This window comes from Protopterus annectens, chromosome 7.part0 (assembly GCF_019279795.1).
Source record: "Protopterus annectens isolate FY-2018-M chromosome 7.part0, PAN1.0, whole genome shotgun sequence".
NCBI classification, from domain to species: Eukaryota; Metazoa; Chordata; order Ceratodontiformes; family Protopteridae; genus Protopterus; species Protopterus annectens.
Genome location: NC_056739.1, coordinates 290705976 through 290718904, shown reverse-complemented (window position 1 = coordinate 290718904; position 12929 = coordinate 290705976). Strand labels below are relative to the sequence as shown.

Sequence of the window (12929 nt, the reverse complement as noted above, 5' to 3'; positions counted from 1 at the left end):
ACCTCAACCAGGGAACCCCCTTACAGGTACCTGCCCCCCTCCAACAGGTCTACAGACACATCAGACATGGGATGGGGTGCAGTGCTCTACACAACCAGAAGCAATTCACTGTGCATTTTAAATGGGCCACACTAAGACAAAGGGACCATATCAACATCAAGGAAATGAGGGCACTTCTAGCCCTACAAACCTTCAAATCAGCCCTACGCACAGGAACCCTGAAATTGATCATGGACAATGACTGTATTGTGGTACATAAACAGAGGGGGACAAGATCCTTCCCTCTTTGCAGCCTAGCCACCCAGATCTGGACCCTAGCATCATCACTGCAGATTTATCTGATAGTGTACATCCCCTCCACTGAGAATGTTATGGCAGATACTCTCAGCAGAATTTCAGCATCCTCTCACGAATGGATGTTTCACAGAGAAGTATTCCTAGATCTTTTCCACAGGTGGGGTAATCTGCAAGCAGATTTATTTGCCTCCTCCCAGAACAGACAGATGCCCATGTTTTGCACAAGAGACCCACATCCTCAAGCATGGAAAGTGGGCGCTTTCTCTTTTTCTTGGGGTGGGGATGTATCTCTCTGCCTTCCCACCCTTCAGACTGATTCAGAAGGTCCTCCTGAAAATCCAGAAGGACAAACTCAAAATCCTTTGGTGACCCCCCTTTTGGCCAAGACAGCATTGATTTCCCCTTCTCTATCTACTACCAAGGGCAATCTTCACAGGTTACCCCAGCAAATAGACTTGCTCACACAGGACAGGGGATCCCTACTTACACCCTCAGGTGAACAAGCTAAAACTGACCTTATGGGTAATAAGGTCATAATCCCCTTCAGACACCTATACTCAGAGGACGTACTCAGTGTTCTGCAGGAGGCCTAGTACCCAGAGAAATGATGCATTTAAATGGAAAAGATTCTCCAGGTGGTGTCAAAGGAAAACTCAGGACCCTATGACTATTCCTGTACCCTTGGCCCTTTCATATTTGTGTGAGCTCCTTCACTCAGGACTAACTTATTCTTCAGGTAAGGTCTGTTTATCTGCTATCTCTGCTTGTCTGCCCTTGCTACCTCCTCTGGTTTCTAGGTTGGAGGATAAGCTTTTCCTGAAAGGGGTACTCCATATTATACCCCCACAGAAACCTGTACCCCAGCCTTGGGACTTGAATTTTGTACTAGAAAAACTTACATTGCCACTTTTTGAACCAGCACATTCAATATCCCTGAAACTGTGTACCCTGAAAACAGTTCTGCTAGTGGCCCTTACATCCACCAGGAGGGTATCAGAGATACAAGTCCTTATGGCTATCCCTCCTTACCTTATTTGCCCCAAGGACAGAGATAACCTCAGGATTAACCCCTCCTACATGCCTAAAGTGGTTAATGAGCTCTCATTAAGCCAGACCATTAACTTACCTGTTTTTTACCCTCACCCTCAGAATCCCTCAGAGAGGACTCTCCATTCTTTAGATGTCCACAGACAACTGAGGTACTACTTAGACAAAACCAAAACTATTAGAAAGTCTGACCAACTGTTCATTTCCTTCCACTCAAGGGCTTTAGGGAAGGCAGTCACTAAACAGACTATTTCTTCATGGATCTCTAAGACCATTGGCATATGCTAGTCCAGTCATGGAAAACCTTTACACAGACATGTCAAATCCCACTCCACCAGGGCAGTAGCTTCCTCAGCTGCCATTTTCAAAGGGGGTTGATTTACGCCTCAAATTTAGAAGCTGCTACTTGGGCTTCAGTGCACACCTTTACCAAACATTACAAACTGGACCTAGCTTCACCTTTACCAAACATTACAAACTGGACCTAGCTTCCAGAGCTAGAGCTGGGTTTGCCAGATCTATTCTACAAGGTTTCATTGACCAGGGACCTCACTCCTCCACCCAGGCTCATACCTAAAAGCTTTGGTACTCTTCCTACTGTAATGAATACTGCAACACGAGACTAGAAGGGCATAGAGTAGTTGTGTAAGAACTTACCATAACCTTAGATGTCCTTCTCTTCCATGTTGCAGTATTCAGCCCCTCCCTCCTACCCTCTCTTACTTACCTCTAATCTACTGTTACTTTTCTGTGGGGACATAGTCACTCACCCTCTTAACCTCTCCACTACACACAGGTTATCAAGTACCCTATGGTCTAATCTACATGCGAGTCTTAAGGGTCTTCCCTTTATGACCCTCTTTAAACCTCCAAGGGTACAACTGTTTGCAGCAGTCCATTCTAAATAGGGTAGGTGCAAATGTCACCTTTATAGCCTATGTCGGTTGATGGCTCTGATATAGGACATCACACGTATCCTTCTGCTCCAAAGACTTTGGTATACTGGCCGGATGTCGGCGCTGCAGGCAGCATCTTCCGTACTGTAATGAATGCTGCGACGTGTAAGGTTATGGCAAGTTCTTACACAATTATTCTTTTCCTTTGGGAATCAGAGATGATTAGTGCATTGTGGAAGCTGCATCTTCGGAGGTTTCTGTATTGTGCTAAACCATTCTGATTATAGACTGCTGTACCTTTGAGGTTTTCCTCTCCTGTGGTCTTCAGCACAGAAGGTGGCCTTGCAGGTAAAGCTGTATGATAATGGTGCAGTCCAGGGGTATGGTTAATGGTAGTTAGCAGTCTGCCCTCACCCTTTAATGTCTGTGATAGTTAGCTTGACCAAGCGATTCTGTAATTGTTTGGCCAAGTAAAATTTTATTGTAGAAGGAAAAAGTGACTGCCATCAAAATACAGTGGTCACCCATTTATTCCTGTGGGAAAATGTACAGTGCAGGTAAGTTCAACAAAGACATAGGGGTGAGAGATGTTAATAATTGTATGTGCATGTCAATAGGGACATGAATAAGGCTGGTGTGTGTGTGAGTCGTATGTGTGTGTTTAGGGTTGCCTTTGCTAACATAATGCATAGACTACTTGGGAGACCACTAGTGTGGTCTGGTGTGACAAAGCAGTGTTCAGTGGCAGGCTAATGAGATGTTCATGAGGTATTTTTCACTGTGGCTTTGCCAATCTCTCTGCCATGCTTTTTCTCAGTGTTGCACTAACTGACCAAAACACATTTGGAAATTAGTGGGAGCTCTAAGCCTATTTCTGAATTTTAGCTTTTGTGTCAGTCATGTAAAGACATCAGAATTTACAGGAAGATAAAAGTTGCAGTGCCCCCTGATTTGATTTTACTTTTGCCCTAGCAGTGATGAAGAGTTTGAGGATTGCAAAGCTTTGCTATATTTACCCATTGCTCCTGAAGTTGAAGATCCTGAAGAGAATCCATATGGTCCTCCACCTGATGCAGTGCAAGCAGGTTTGCTGGAAGATGGAGGTGGTCAGGAGAAAAGACGACAGATCTTGTCTGATGGTACACAACCACCAAAGAAGAAAACAAAAACTACAGTTGTGGAGCTGCAGGGAGTGCCTAGTGATGGTAAGATGCACTCATACGAGACATCCTCTTCAGTACCATTGTAATGTGTTGCTTTATGTTATGGTTCAACTGTTTTTTAAATGTTGGCTAACTTTTTTTTCAGGTGCATTTGCTTGTTTTTTCAGAATACCAATTGAAAATAGAAATAAGTGTCTGCACTGTAATTTGTTGTCATGGCCTTGCTAATAAATATCAAGGCTGTTTTTTCTAGTAAATGGCTTCCTTTTTGTTGCTCTGTACAGAAACCCCCAAGTCATGCTTGGATGTACTCTCCTTCCATATACTTCATACTTGCACTTGCCCATTGCCTCTCTTGTGTTGTAACACTTTTTCATTGCGTCAGCCTGTTGTCTGGGACTGTCCCGTTATTGTCCTGTCTTTAAATTATGGCAGCAGTAAGACATAATTTATAAAAGAGAAGAGTCATAATGTTGCTCATTGCAAGCACTGGGAATTTCAAAGTAGTCTGAACTGTGAAAAGTAGTCTCTTTCTCTCTCACTGTTTTAATATCGTAATTGGTTCTCATGCTGTTAACCGTTTCCACCCATCAAGCAATATAAGTTACCTTTATCATCCACCAAATGTTAGTGCAAAAATCAAAGACCTATCTATGTCTTGCTGTCTCCTGGAATCGTTTTAACCATCGCTGCCATCTCCTCTGTATGTTCTTGAGTTTTGGATGTATAGCGTGAAGAAAAACAGAATGGGCTTAACTCTTAACTCCTTTAATAAGTCTGTGTCCCTGGCTTTAGAATTTTGCAGTGGTGCTTCCCATTTTTTTGGTTGGCTGTATGTGCTGTCATATACTGCTGTACGGAAACAAGACTGTAACAGACAAGAAGCAAATAGTTTATTTAGCCCCTTAATGAGTTGTACTCCAGTCACTTCTGTCCTGAAGTTTTCTGACTAAAGTAAATAGATAAACTAGCCTTAGTATTTTCTGGCATTATGTGCAAGCTGAATAGTCACGTTCATCTCTAATGTCTTTATCTTACTGCATGAGAGAATTTAGTATATAGAAGTATTCATTTGTTCAATGCAGTGGGTTTTTTCATAAGGTAATTAATGTCTGAGGAAGTATTGTGACATAGTTGAAGAATTTTGTCTGATGACTAGTGTAATTGTTGTATATCTTATTGTTTTCTGTATGTTTAGATAAAGTTTATTAAGAGCTGCATTATGTATAAAAATTGACAACGAAAGGGACTAGTCACCCTCCCCAAAGATAAGGAAAGCCGGGTGTTTGATTACTTATAGGGAAAGACTGTACATTATCTTCTCTACAGATTAGTATTGATAATCACTAGGACCTGTATAATGATACCAAACTGACATCTTCAGACAAATAGATGGCATGACCAATGAAGTTATTTGTGTAGGCTTGAGACTGAATATGTAAACTGACTTGGGCTGCTGTAAAATTTGAAAAACATGCAGTAAAATGGGCTGTGATGCTATTGATGCTTGCCGTAGGAGGCCTACAAATAGTGGTTAGGAGATGCACTTAGGCAGATAAACCAACCCTTACCAGAAGATGTGAATGGGTAGTTAGTCATTGTCCATTTAGGCTAAGAGTCTTCCAGGAAATAGTTAAGAAACTGGAGGTAAAGGGGGGGGGGTGCTCTGAAATCTGCTCTGTTACCCCATTCTAAACTTTAATGAAAATTTTCCAGCAAAGGAATTATGACCTGATCTTCACACTGCAAATACTGAAAATGGTCTGACACCCAAACAAACTAAACACAGCGACAAATACCTCTGCACTTATCACTCACAAGGGAGGAATGTATTCTGAGCCACTGTGCTGTTTGTGATGGCATGGGGACTGACCTCAAGATAAGACCTACACCTCTAAGTCACTAGCGTCTTCTCACCCGTTCTCTAATGGCACACCAGCTGATTATTTTCTCCTCTAGCCTGCATGAGAGAGACATGAATAAACAGGTCTTTATAGAACTTAATGCATAAGTAGTGGCCCAAAAATGTATTTTTTTTGTGTTTTTTTTAACACTTTACAAGAAAATAATCTCTGAAAAATTTCTCTAATACTCTTTCAAAAGGCATGTGCAGTCAATGCCTTTTCTATATCATAGACAAGGAGCCTACTCAGTGTTCTCTCTCTCTTTTTTTTTTTTTACTCCAAAGAATGCTCCAGAAGGCCAGCCTTGTACTTATGTTTCTCTCTTTCTGGCTGCGACTGTCCTGGTTCCCTAGTGTAATCCAGATGAGCAGTTGAGGGGTCATGATCATTACTTAGACCATGCTCTGAGTAAACAGCAGAAGGATCCATATTATATTCAGATCTAAAGAACCTCAAGTTGTCTGAATGGATAGTTTCAGCCTAATATCTTTCAGGAGCCACTTATTTGAAGAAGTAATACATATTTTACAGTAATCATTATCCAGGAAGCCTAGTAGCAAGAAATCATACCTGGCTAGTTGGTTCTGAAATACCTTATTGAGTTCTTTCACAGTTGCTTATTTTATGCAGCCATTAAAATATGTTTGCTGTTGTAGCCTGCCACCCTGTGGACCACTCATTTGCCTTCTCACTCAGCAGTCAAATTGATTGTGAAAGGATTACTCTAACTCAGGCCACCTAACAGACCTAGGCTGGTAACTGTTTCATTTGCTGAGAATTGCATTGCTAAGTCTCTGTATATGGAGACTGAGTGACTGAATATCCAGACTTAAGTACACAAAGCATGATATTGCCATTTCTCAGAATATTCCTTTTTCTCCCAAGTATGGTAATCTCAGAATTGATATGTACAAGGTCTGTGAGTGTGAGGGGCATCCCACATTAGGTGGTGCAAGGGGTGGTTTCCCCTGCAAAGACAAGTTTAAAAAAGAAAAACAATATTCCTTATTTACTCTTCTATATTTTCAGTCTGTTTTGTTGTTTTTTGCCATTTCAGCAGGGAGCTCTTAACACCACCTTGTGATCTTAAAGTTATAGTGGTATAACTGACGTTGCCTCATTTTGTGGCTGTTATGTTAGTTGCATTTAAATTCTTACCCTGGATGACCTGTTTTCTTTGTAGCCATTAATTTTTCTAAAAGAATCTCTGAGCTGCTAGCCATGATATGTAAAAGGCTACGTACTGTCTTCCGTGTGGACAGGTGAGTTCTTCAAATTAGCCCCTCCTTCATTTTAAAGACTGTCTCAGATTTAACTTTGAAGTACATGTAATCAGTTTCAAGGAGGCCAGTACCTCCTTTGGAACTTAGAATATATTTTCTTGGTGTACACATTTTTATGTAACACTTGATAAAAGTGAAATGTTTTTATTTTTTTCAATCCATCCGATCCAGTACATTTGGGAACCAGTCAATCACACCAAAACTGTAAGTTAGAATAGGAAGAGTAAATTCATTTATAGCTTGGACTTTATTCCTATATGTCAAGGATGGTTTCAATATTAGTTTGTCTTCTGAAGTATTCCTTACTGAGTTTTATTCTCTTTTGCTGATGTTTTATTGCCAATCTTTCATCATTTCCCAAATATATATATATATATATATATATATATATATATATATATACATATATACACACTCCCTTCTGCTCAAGTTCCTTTATACCATATTCATGTCCCACACTGATATTTGCTTTATACTGCACCTTTCCTGCTTTAAATGTTACTTTTGCATATTGATCAAGACTAAATGGCATTCTTATATAATCTGAGTAAATTGTAACTATTTACAGTTGTGCTTTCAACTCCTCATCTGATTAACTGTACAGTTTAAGTCATCTACAAAAAGTAGGTGAGACGTCTTTAAGCAAAGTTGTTTTCTGAGAGCCTAATTATAACCGAGACCTAATCTGTTACGTAACCACTTAATGGGTCAAGGGCAAGACAAAACAGCAGCAGTGACAAAGAATCACCCTGGAATATCCCCCTTTGAATTTTTATCCTTGGGGTAATAATTTGCCCTTTGTCATGGCTTAACTGCAAAGTGGTTTGCCACTGTTACATGGTCACTGTAATGTAATATAATTAGGATGTATCTTGCGCATCTATAAGTAGTCCTTTATCCATGAATGTAGGATGCTGTCAAATCTTTTTTATAATCTATCCGTGCCATATTTTGGATTCTTTTACAAGTTGCTGGAAATTCACTGTTTATTGGAACTGGTAATATTGCAAGCACGACTGATTTATCTTTACAAGAATGATTTGCTAAGCAGTTAAAACAATCTGAGCATACCTTTGTCAAATTAAAGAAATTACAATGGCAATGACTGTATTTTGAAGCATGTTTGGAAGATAAGGTTGTTTGGCATAGTTTAAGAATTCTAAAAATGCCCACCTACGTGAATGTATACTCGGATTTGCTTAAACAATGACAACGGCTGAATTTAGAACTTGGCAATAAATATTTGCTGCTCACGAATTTTTAAACACATTGAATTAGAACTGTCATTTATCATTCGTATTATGCAGAAAGACATACAAAATATTATATTTAAAGAACTGCCTGATAAATATAAAAACCTTTTGGAATAGGTTTTAACATTCAAGAAACACATTAAGACTGCTAAAAGTAGAAAGTTATTATGTGGTTTAAATGATTTCAAACAAGGGCATGTTTTTAGATGGACAAGGACAGAAATTACTAAATCTTTAATAAGTAAACAGTGTGTGACAGATACAGCTGCTAATTCATTTCCTGATAATATGAATACAACTCTGTAGATTCAGTTCAGGATTTTCCAGCACTTCTGGCACCACTCCAACAGCAGGAGGTGACAAAAGGGGGGTAAATGTTAAGCAGAGGAAGAAGAGGACAAAAAGGATGAGGCAGAAAAAGAAAAAAAAATCAAAAAGCATCATTCAAAACATGAACACCAGTAGTATGGAATGTAAACATGAAAGATATTTTAATTTGTCTTCATATAGCGTTGTCGCCTCACAGTAAGATGTTGTCCTGTTCGATTCCCAGCTAGAGCGTCTTCTGTGTGGAGACATGCGTGAATGGGCGTACCTTCGTTGAAGGTTGTGCGTCAGGACTGGCAACTCGGCACGTAAAAATCTACTGCCAATCATTAGCGGACCGGGGTTCCGCTGTGGCAACCCCTAACCGGGAAAAGCCTAAAGACACAAACAAATACTCTATCACAAGCACAGTTCAATGTTTTAAATAAAGGACTATCCTCCATTCCAACAGCAGCTGGCACTCCAGAGGAAGCTATCCTGGATTTACGATTATTCATGAGAAATTTAACTCTGAGGAGTCTTTTCTGAAATAAGAGATTTTTTTAAGAAACCTGGTTCTTTTGTTCCGACACATCATCCATTTATGGAAGCTTATATTCAGGTGTGGTAGAGACATTTATGAATATTTTTTCCAAACCAACAAAAGGTATGCTTTACAGTTTGACTTTAGATGAATTAAAAGCATTGGAGGCGTTATGGAACATTGATAATGTGATTATTAGGCCAGCTGATAAAGGGGGAGGGATAGTTATTATGGATAAACAGAAGTAAGTTCATAAAGTGCAAGAAATGTTAACTGATGATTCTCCTTGTGTCGAGATTACAAGAAAAAAAGCTTATAATGTCATGTCTAAAGTAAAAACTATGTAAATGATTTACATATGAGTGGATTGTTAAAGAATGATTTGTTTGAATTTTTTATGTGATGAAATCTGTTTTACCCATTACTTATGGGTTACCAAAATGCCTAAAGATTCATTAGATCCTCCTAGTCTCCTGGTAGTTTCAGGACAGAGCTGGGTAACATAACCATTGTCATTATATGTGAAATAAGTGTTGCATCCACTGCTGGAAAATTTCCTAGTATTTTACATGACACAGGACATTTTAAATGTTATTGTATAATGGTATGATTCCAGAAATTCAGACATAGATTTTGTTTGTTACATTAGATGTTTCTTCTCTTTTACTGTCATACCTAATGCTTATGGGAATATATCCTATTAGAGAATTTTTATCAACACAAACATCTAGAGGAATTCATGTATCAATTTATTATTGGAACTGATTTTAGAAAATATCTTTATTTTTGTAGACCAAATTTATTTACAAAATAACAGTGTAATGACAGTTACCCCATTTGCTAATAGTTATGCTAATTTAATTATGGGTCTATTGGAAGAGGAAGTAATTTTAGGATTGCATCAATTTAATGCTAATATTCATTTTAGGTTTGTTTTATATGACAGTAGTTTTCTTATATGGAGAGGAAATGAGCAACAGTTATGTGATTTTGTGGAATATTTGTGTAGCACACCTGATTTTTTTGCGGTTTTCATTACCATGTTCTTTTTGGGATGGAATTATATCTCTGGACCCCTAACTTAAGGCTTTGTACTAATATTTTCAGAAAAGATTGTAAGAAGAATAAGTATTTGTCGCAATATCCATTCTAAATACGTATATTAAAGTATGGTGAAGGGTCAATTTGTGTGTGCATTGTGGCTTACAAGCCAAACTACTGATTTTATAAATACTGTTGAGCACATGAGGTTAGAGTTTCTTAGCTCATAAGAATTTGATGAGAATCTTGCTCTGGTAAATGAATTAAGAGTTTCCAGAGCAACACCTTATTTCAGCAATTTGCAAATAATTGAAAAGCAAAAAACAAGTGATAGATTTGTCCATATTCCTATGGCATATAGTAAAGATACAGCTGGCATCTGCAATATTTATAAGAGGAATTGACATACTTAAATGCTAGGTGACATGTTTAAAGAATTGATTAATTGTACCCCTTCTTTTACATTTAAGAATAGGAGTGACTTGAAAAGAAGATGTCCTTGAATAGTAATAAACTAAATGTAGTTGGGAATAAAGGCACATTTCACTGTTACAAATGTAATTCCTGTACTTACAGAAAAGTGAACTATTTACACATCCAGTTAACAGATTTGTTTACAGTTGTAAATGTTATGTAATGTGTTTTGCAACTGAATTGATATATGTTGCAGTCTGTCAGTAATGTGACGTTTTATGTAGAGAAAACAGAGGCAATTGAAGGAAAGAAAGAACTGCAGATCATTTGTATGATATTAAGAAGAGAAATGTACAAAATGCTTTAACAAAACAAGTTTTTGAAAATGGTGAAATTGTTTTTAAGTTTATGGCTACAGAAAAAAGTTTATATTAAGAATAGAGTAGACATTATTAATAGTACTGAAAATGTGGAAATGAAATGGATTATAAAGTTAAATGCTACCTGAAGGCTGCGTTTAAATGGAATTTTAAGTATTTCATTGCATTTAAAGCAAGAAAAACTGTTTAGTGATAGGCCTACCTGTGTCACATGATTTATTAAGTTTAGTGGAATGTATTGAAATATTTTTAAATGTGATAAACCCGAAGAAGTGTGAATGCATGAAAGTGCTAATGTGTTTTATTTTTTCTAATAAAGTCTTGAATTCTGTGCATGGTCCACTGTTGGAGAATTTTTTTGAGTGAATACTTATATGTTCATCGTGTTTCACTGTTGCAGTCATTACAGTTGGGTTATCCTGCTGGCAGGCTATCTGCAGTCGGCCCGAGTTCCAAATTCTAGGTCCGACGTCGGTTGCTGTCGCCTCCTCCCTGACGTCAGTGCGCCAGGGGTATAAAAATGCCGCCGACGCCATTTTCTTCAGTCTTTCTTGCCGAGCGGTGCCCGAAGCAAAAGCAGTTCGCAAGTGCTGGTCAGCTGACTCCTGAGATTTTTGAATTTCAGATCCAAAGTCTTCATTAAAGCTAAGTACCCCTTTGGGTAAACTTTTTTTCTTGCTCCAGACCGATGTCAGAAAAAGTTAATAACTGTATTTCTTGTGGGAAGCAAATACCTCATAAGGATTTTCATTCTTACTGTATTCCTTGCCTAGGCCCTGACCACGACGTTGCTAGTTGTCGGTTTTGTGCTAGATTTAACCAACGCACTATTAAGCGTCGGTACAATTTTGCATTTCATTACTTTGGCAGAAGATTCAATTATATAATGCCGTTGGAACAGCCGACTACCGGAGTTTATAAAAAGCACAAAGAAAAAGAAAAGGACAGGCATCCAAGGTCCAGAACCGACAACTAGGCTTCCGTTAGGCCTGTCGCCGTTTCTCAGTGAGGCGCTTTCGCAGCCCCTGATGCCTGCTACCTCAGAGCCACAGGCCGCTTCCGACTCCCATGTGGAGCCGACTAGGCCACTGGAAACTCAAGGTATTGGATATTCGGAAACTATTCCCTCAGTTGGGTCCGGAGCCACTGAGCGGGCATCGGCTTCTGAGGGTGTTTTCAGGCCTACACAGTTATATGTAAAGCCATCTTCAGCTTCAAAGGCAATGACTAAAGCAGCTCTAAAGACAAAGAAACAAGTACAGCATTCTCCTGGACAGGCCTCCATGCCTAAAAAACAGATGCTTAAAATTGCCGAAGACCTAATTACTTTGTTCAGGGGTTCCCATCCCCCTCTTGATAAGCGGCCTAGGCAAGAGATAGAATATGAATCTTCAGATCAGGTTTCCATTCTTCTGATTCCTCTTCTGAACAGGAATATTCCCTTCCTCCCTATGAGGATTCTGATGCTGAAGAATCTATCCCTTCAGCCTCGCCTCCTGAGGATTATTCTTTTGGGGAGACCCTGCATACTATGAGGGAGCATTTCCATTGGGAGAGCCAAAATTACTCAGAATCCAAGAAGAGGCTCAGAGACTTCCTTTTATTACCCCAGCACAGGCCCCTTGCTATTCCTCCTGTTTTAGACATTGTAGATGATGTATTTTCAGAGTCCGGTCTGTCTCCTGACTCTTTACCACCAGCTCCTGTTAAGCCAGACAAATACTACAGGGTTCCTGATTCTCATAAATTTCTTTACAAAAACCCTGCTGCTGACCCAGAAACTATTTCTCAGGGTCCCAAGGAGGTCAAGGCTTCCACTGCAAAAAGTATCCCTCTGATAGGGATTCAAGGGCCCTGGACAGATGGGGGAAAAAGATTTATAGTTCTGCTACCTTGGCTGTAAGAGCTTTAAATTGTCGGTTTCATATGCTTAAATATCAGCAATATCTTATGTCACAGCTTAAACAGAAAATGTTGACAAATTCAGAATGTGCAGAAAACAAAGAAATGCAGGATTTATTGCATGCAGCTGAACAAGTGGGAAAGCATACTTTGCAATGTGGTTTTGATTCTCTAGAGGCCTCCTGCAGGGCCGCAGTTACAGGTTCTGTTATTAGGAGGCATGCTTGGTTAAAAGAACAGAATCTGCCCGATCATGTTAAAGCAAAACTATTAGATGCTTCATTACAACATGATACCTTGTTAGGTGTTAAAGCCGAAGAGGTGTTGCAGAAAATGGAGGACAAAGCTAAATCTATGCAAACAGTGAAGGATTTCTTACAGGTACAGCCTCCCAGATTTAGCAGGAACTGGCCTACAAAGAACTGGTCCTTTCCAGTGTCAGACAGGCCACAAAGAGGCAGATACAGACGCCCCAGAGGCAGATCACAGCCCCAAGGCT

General features: G+C 39.3%; 1 protein-coding gene across 1 annotated transcript in view; it reads left to right on the top strand.

Moving 5' to 3' along the window:
• RBBP5 (RB binding protein 5, histone lysine methyltransferase complex subunit) overlaps window positions 1-12929 on the top strand; it is a gene marked incomplete in the record, with an annotated part of 565698 nt that overhangs the window by 318266 nt on the left and 234503 nt on the right. The window contains 1 exon segment of the mRNA XM_044076800.1: window positions 3213-3445. Within this exon segment, the coding sequence (XP_043932735.1) occupies window positions 3213-3445 (233 nt within the window).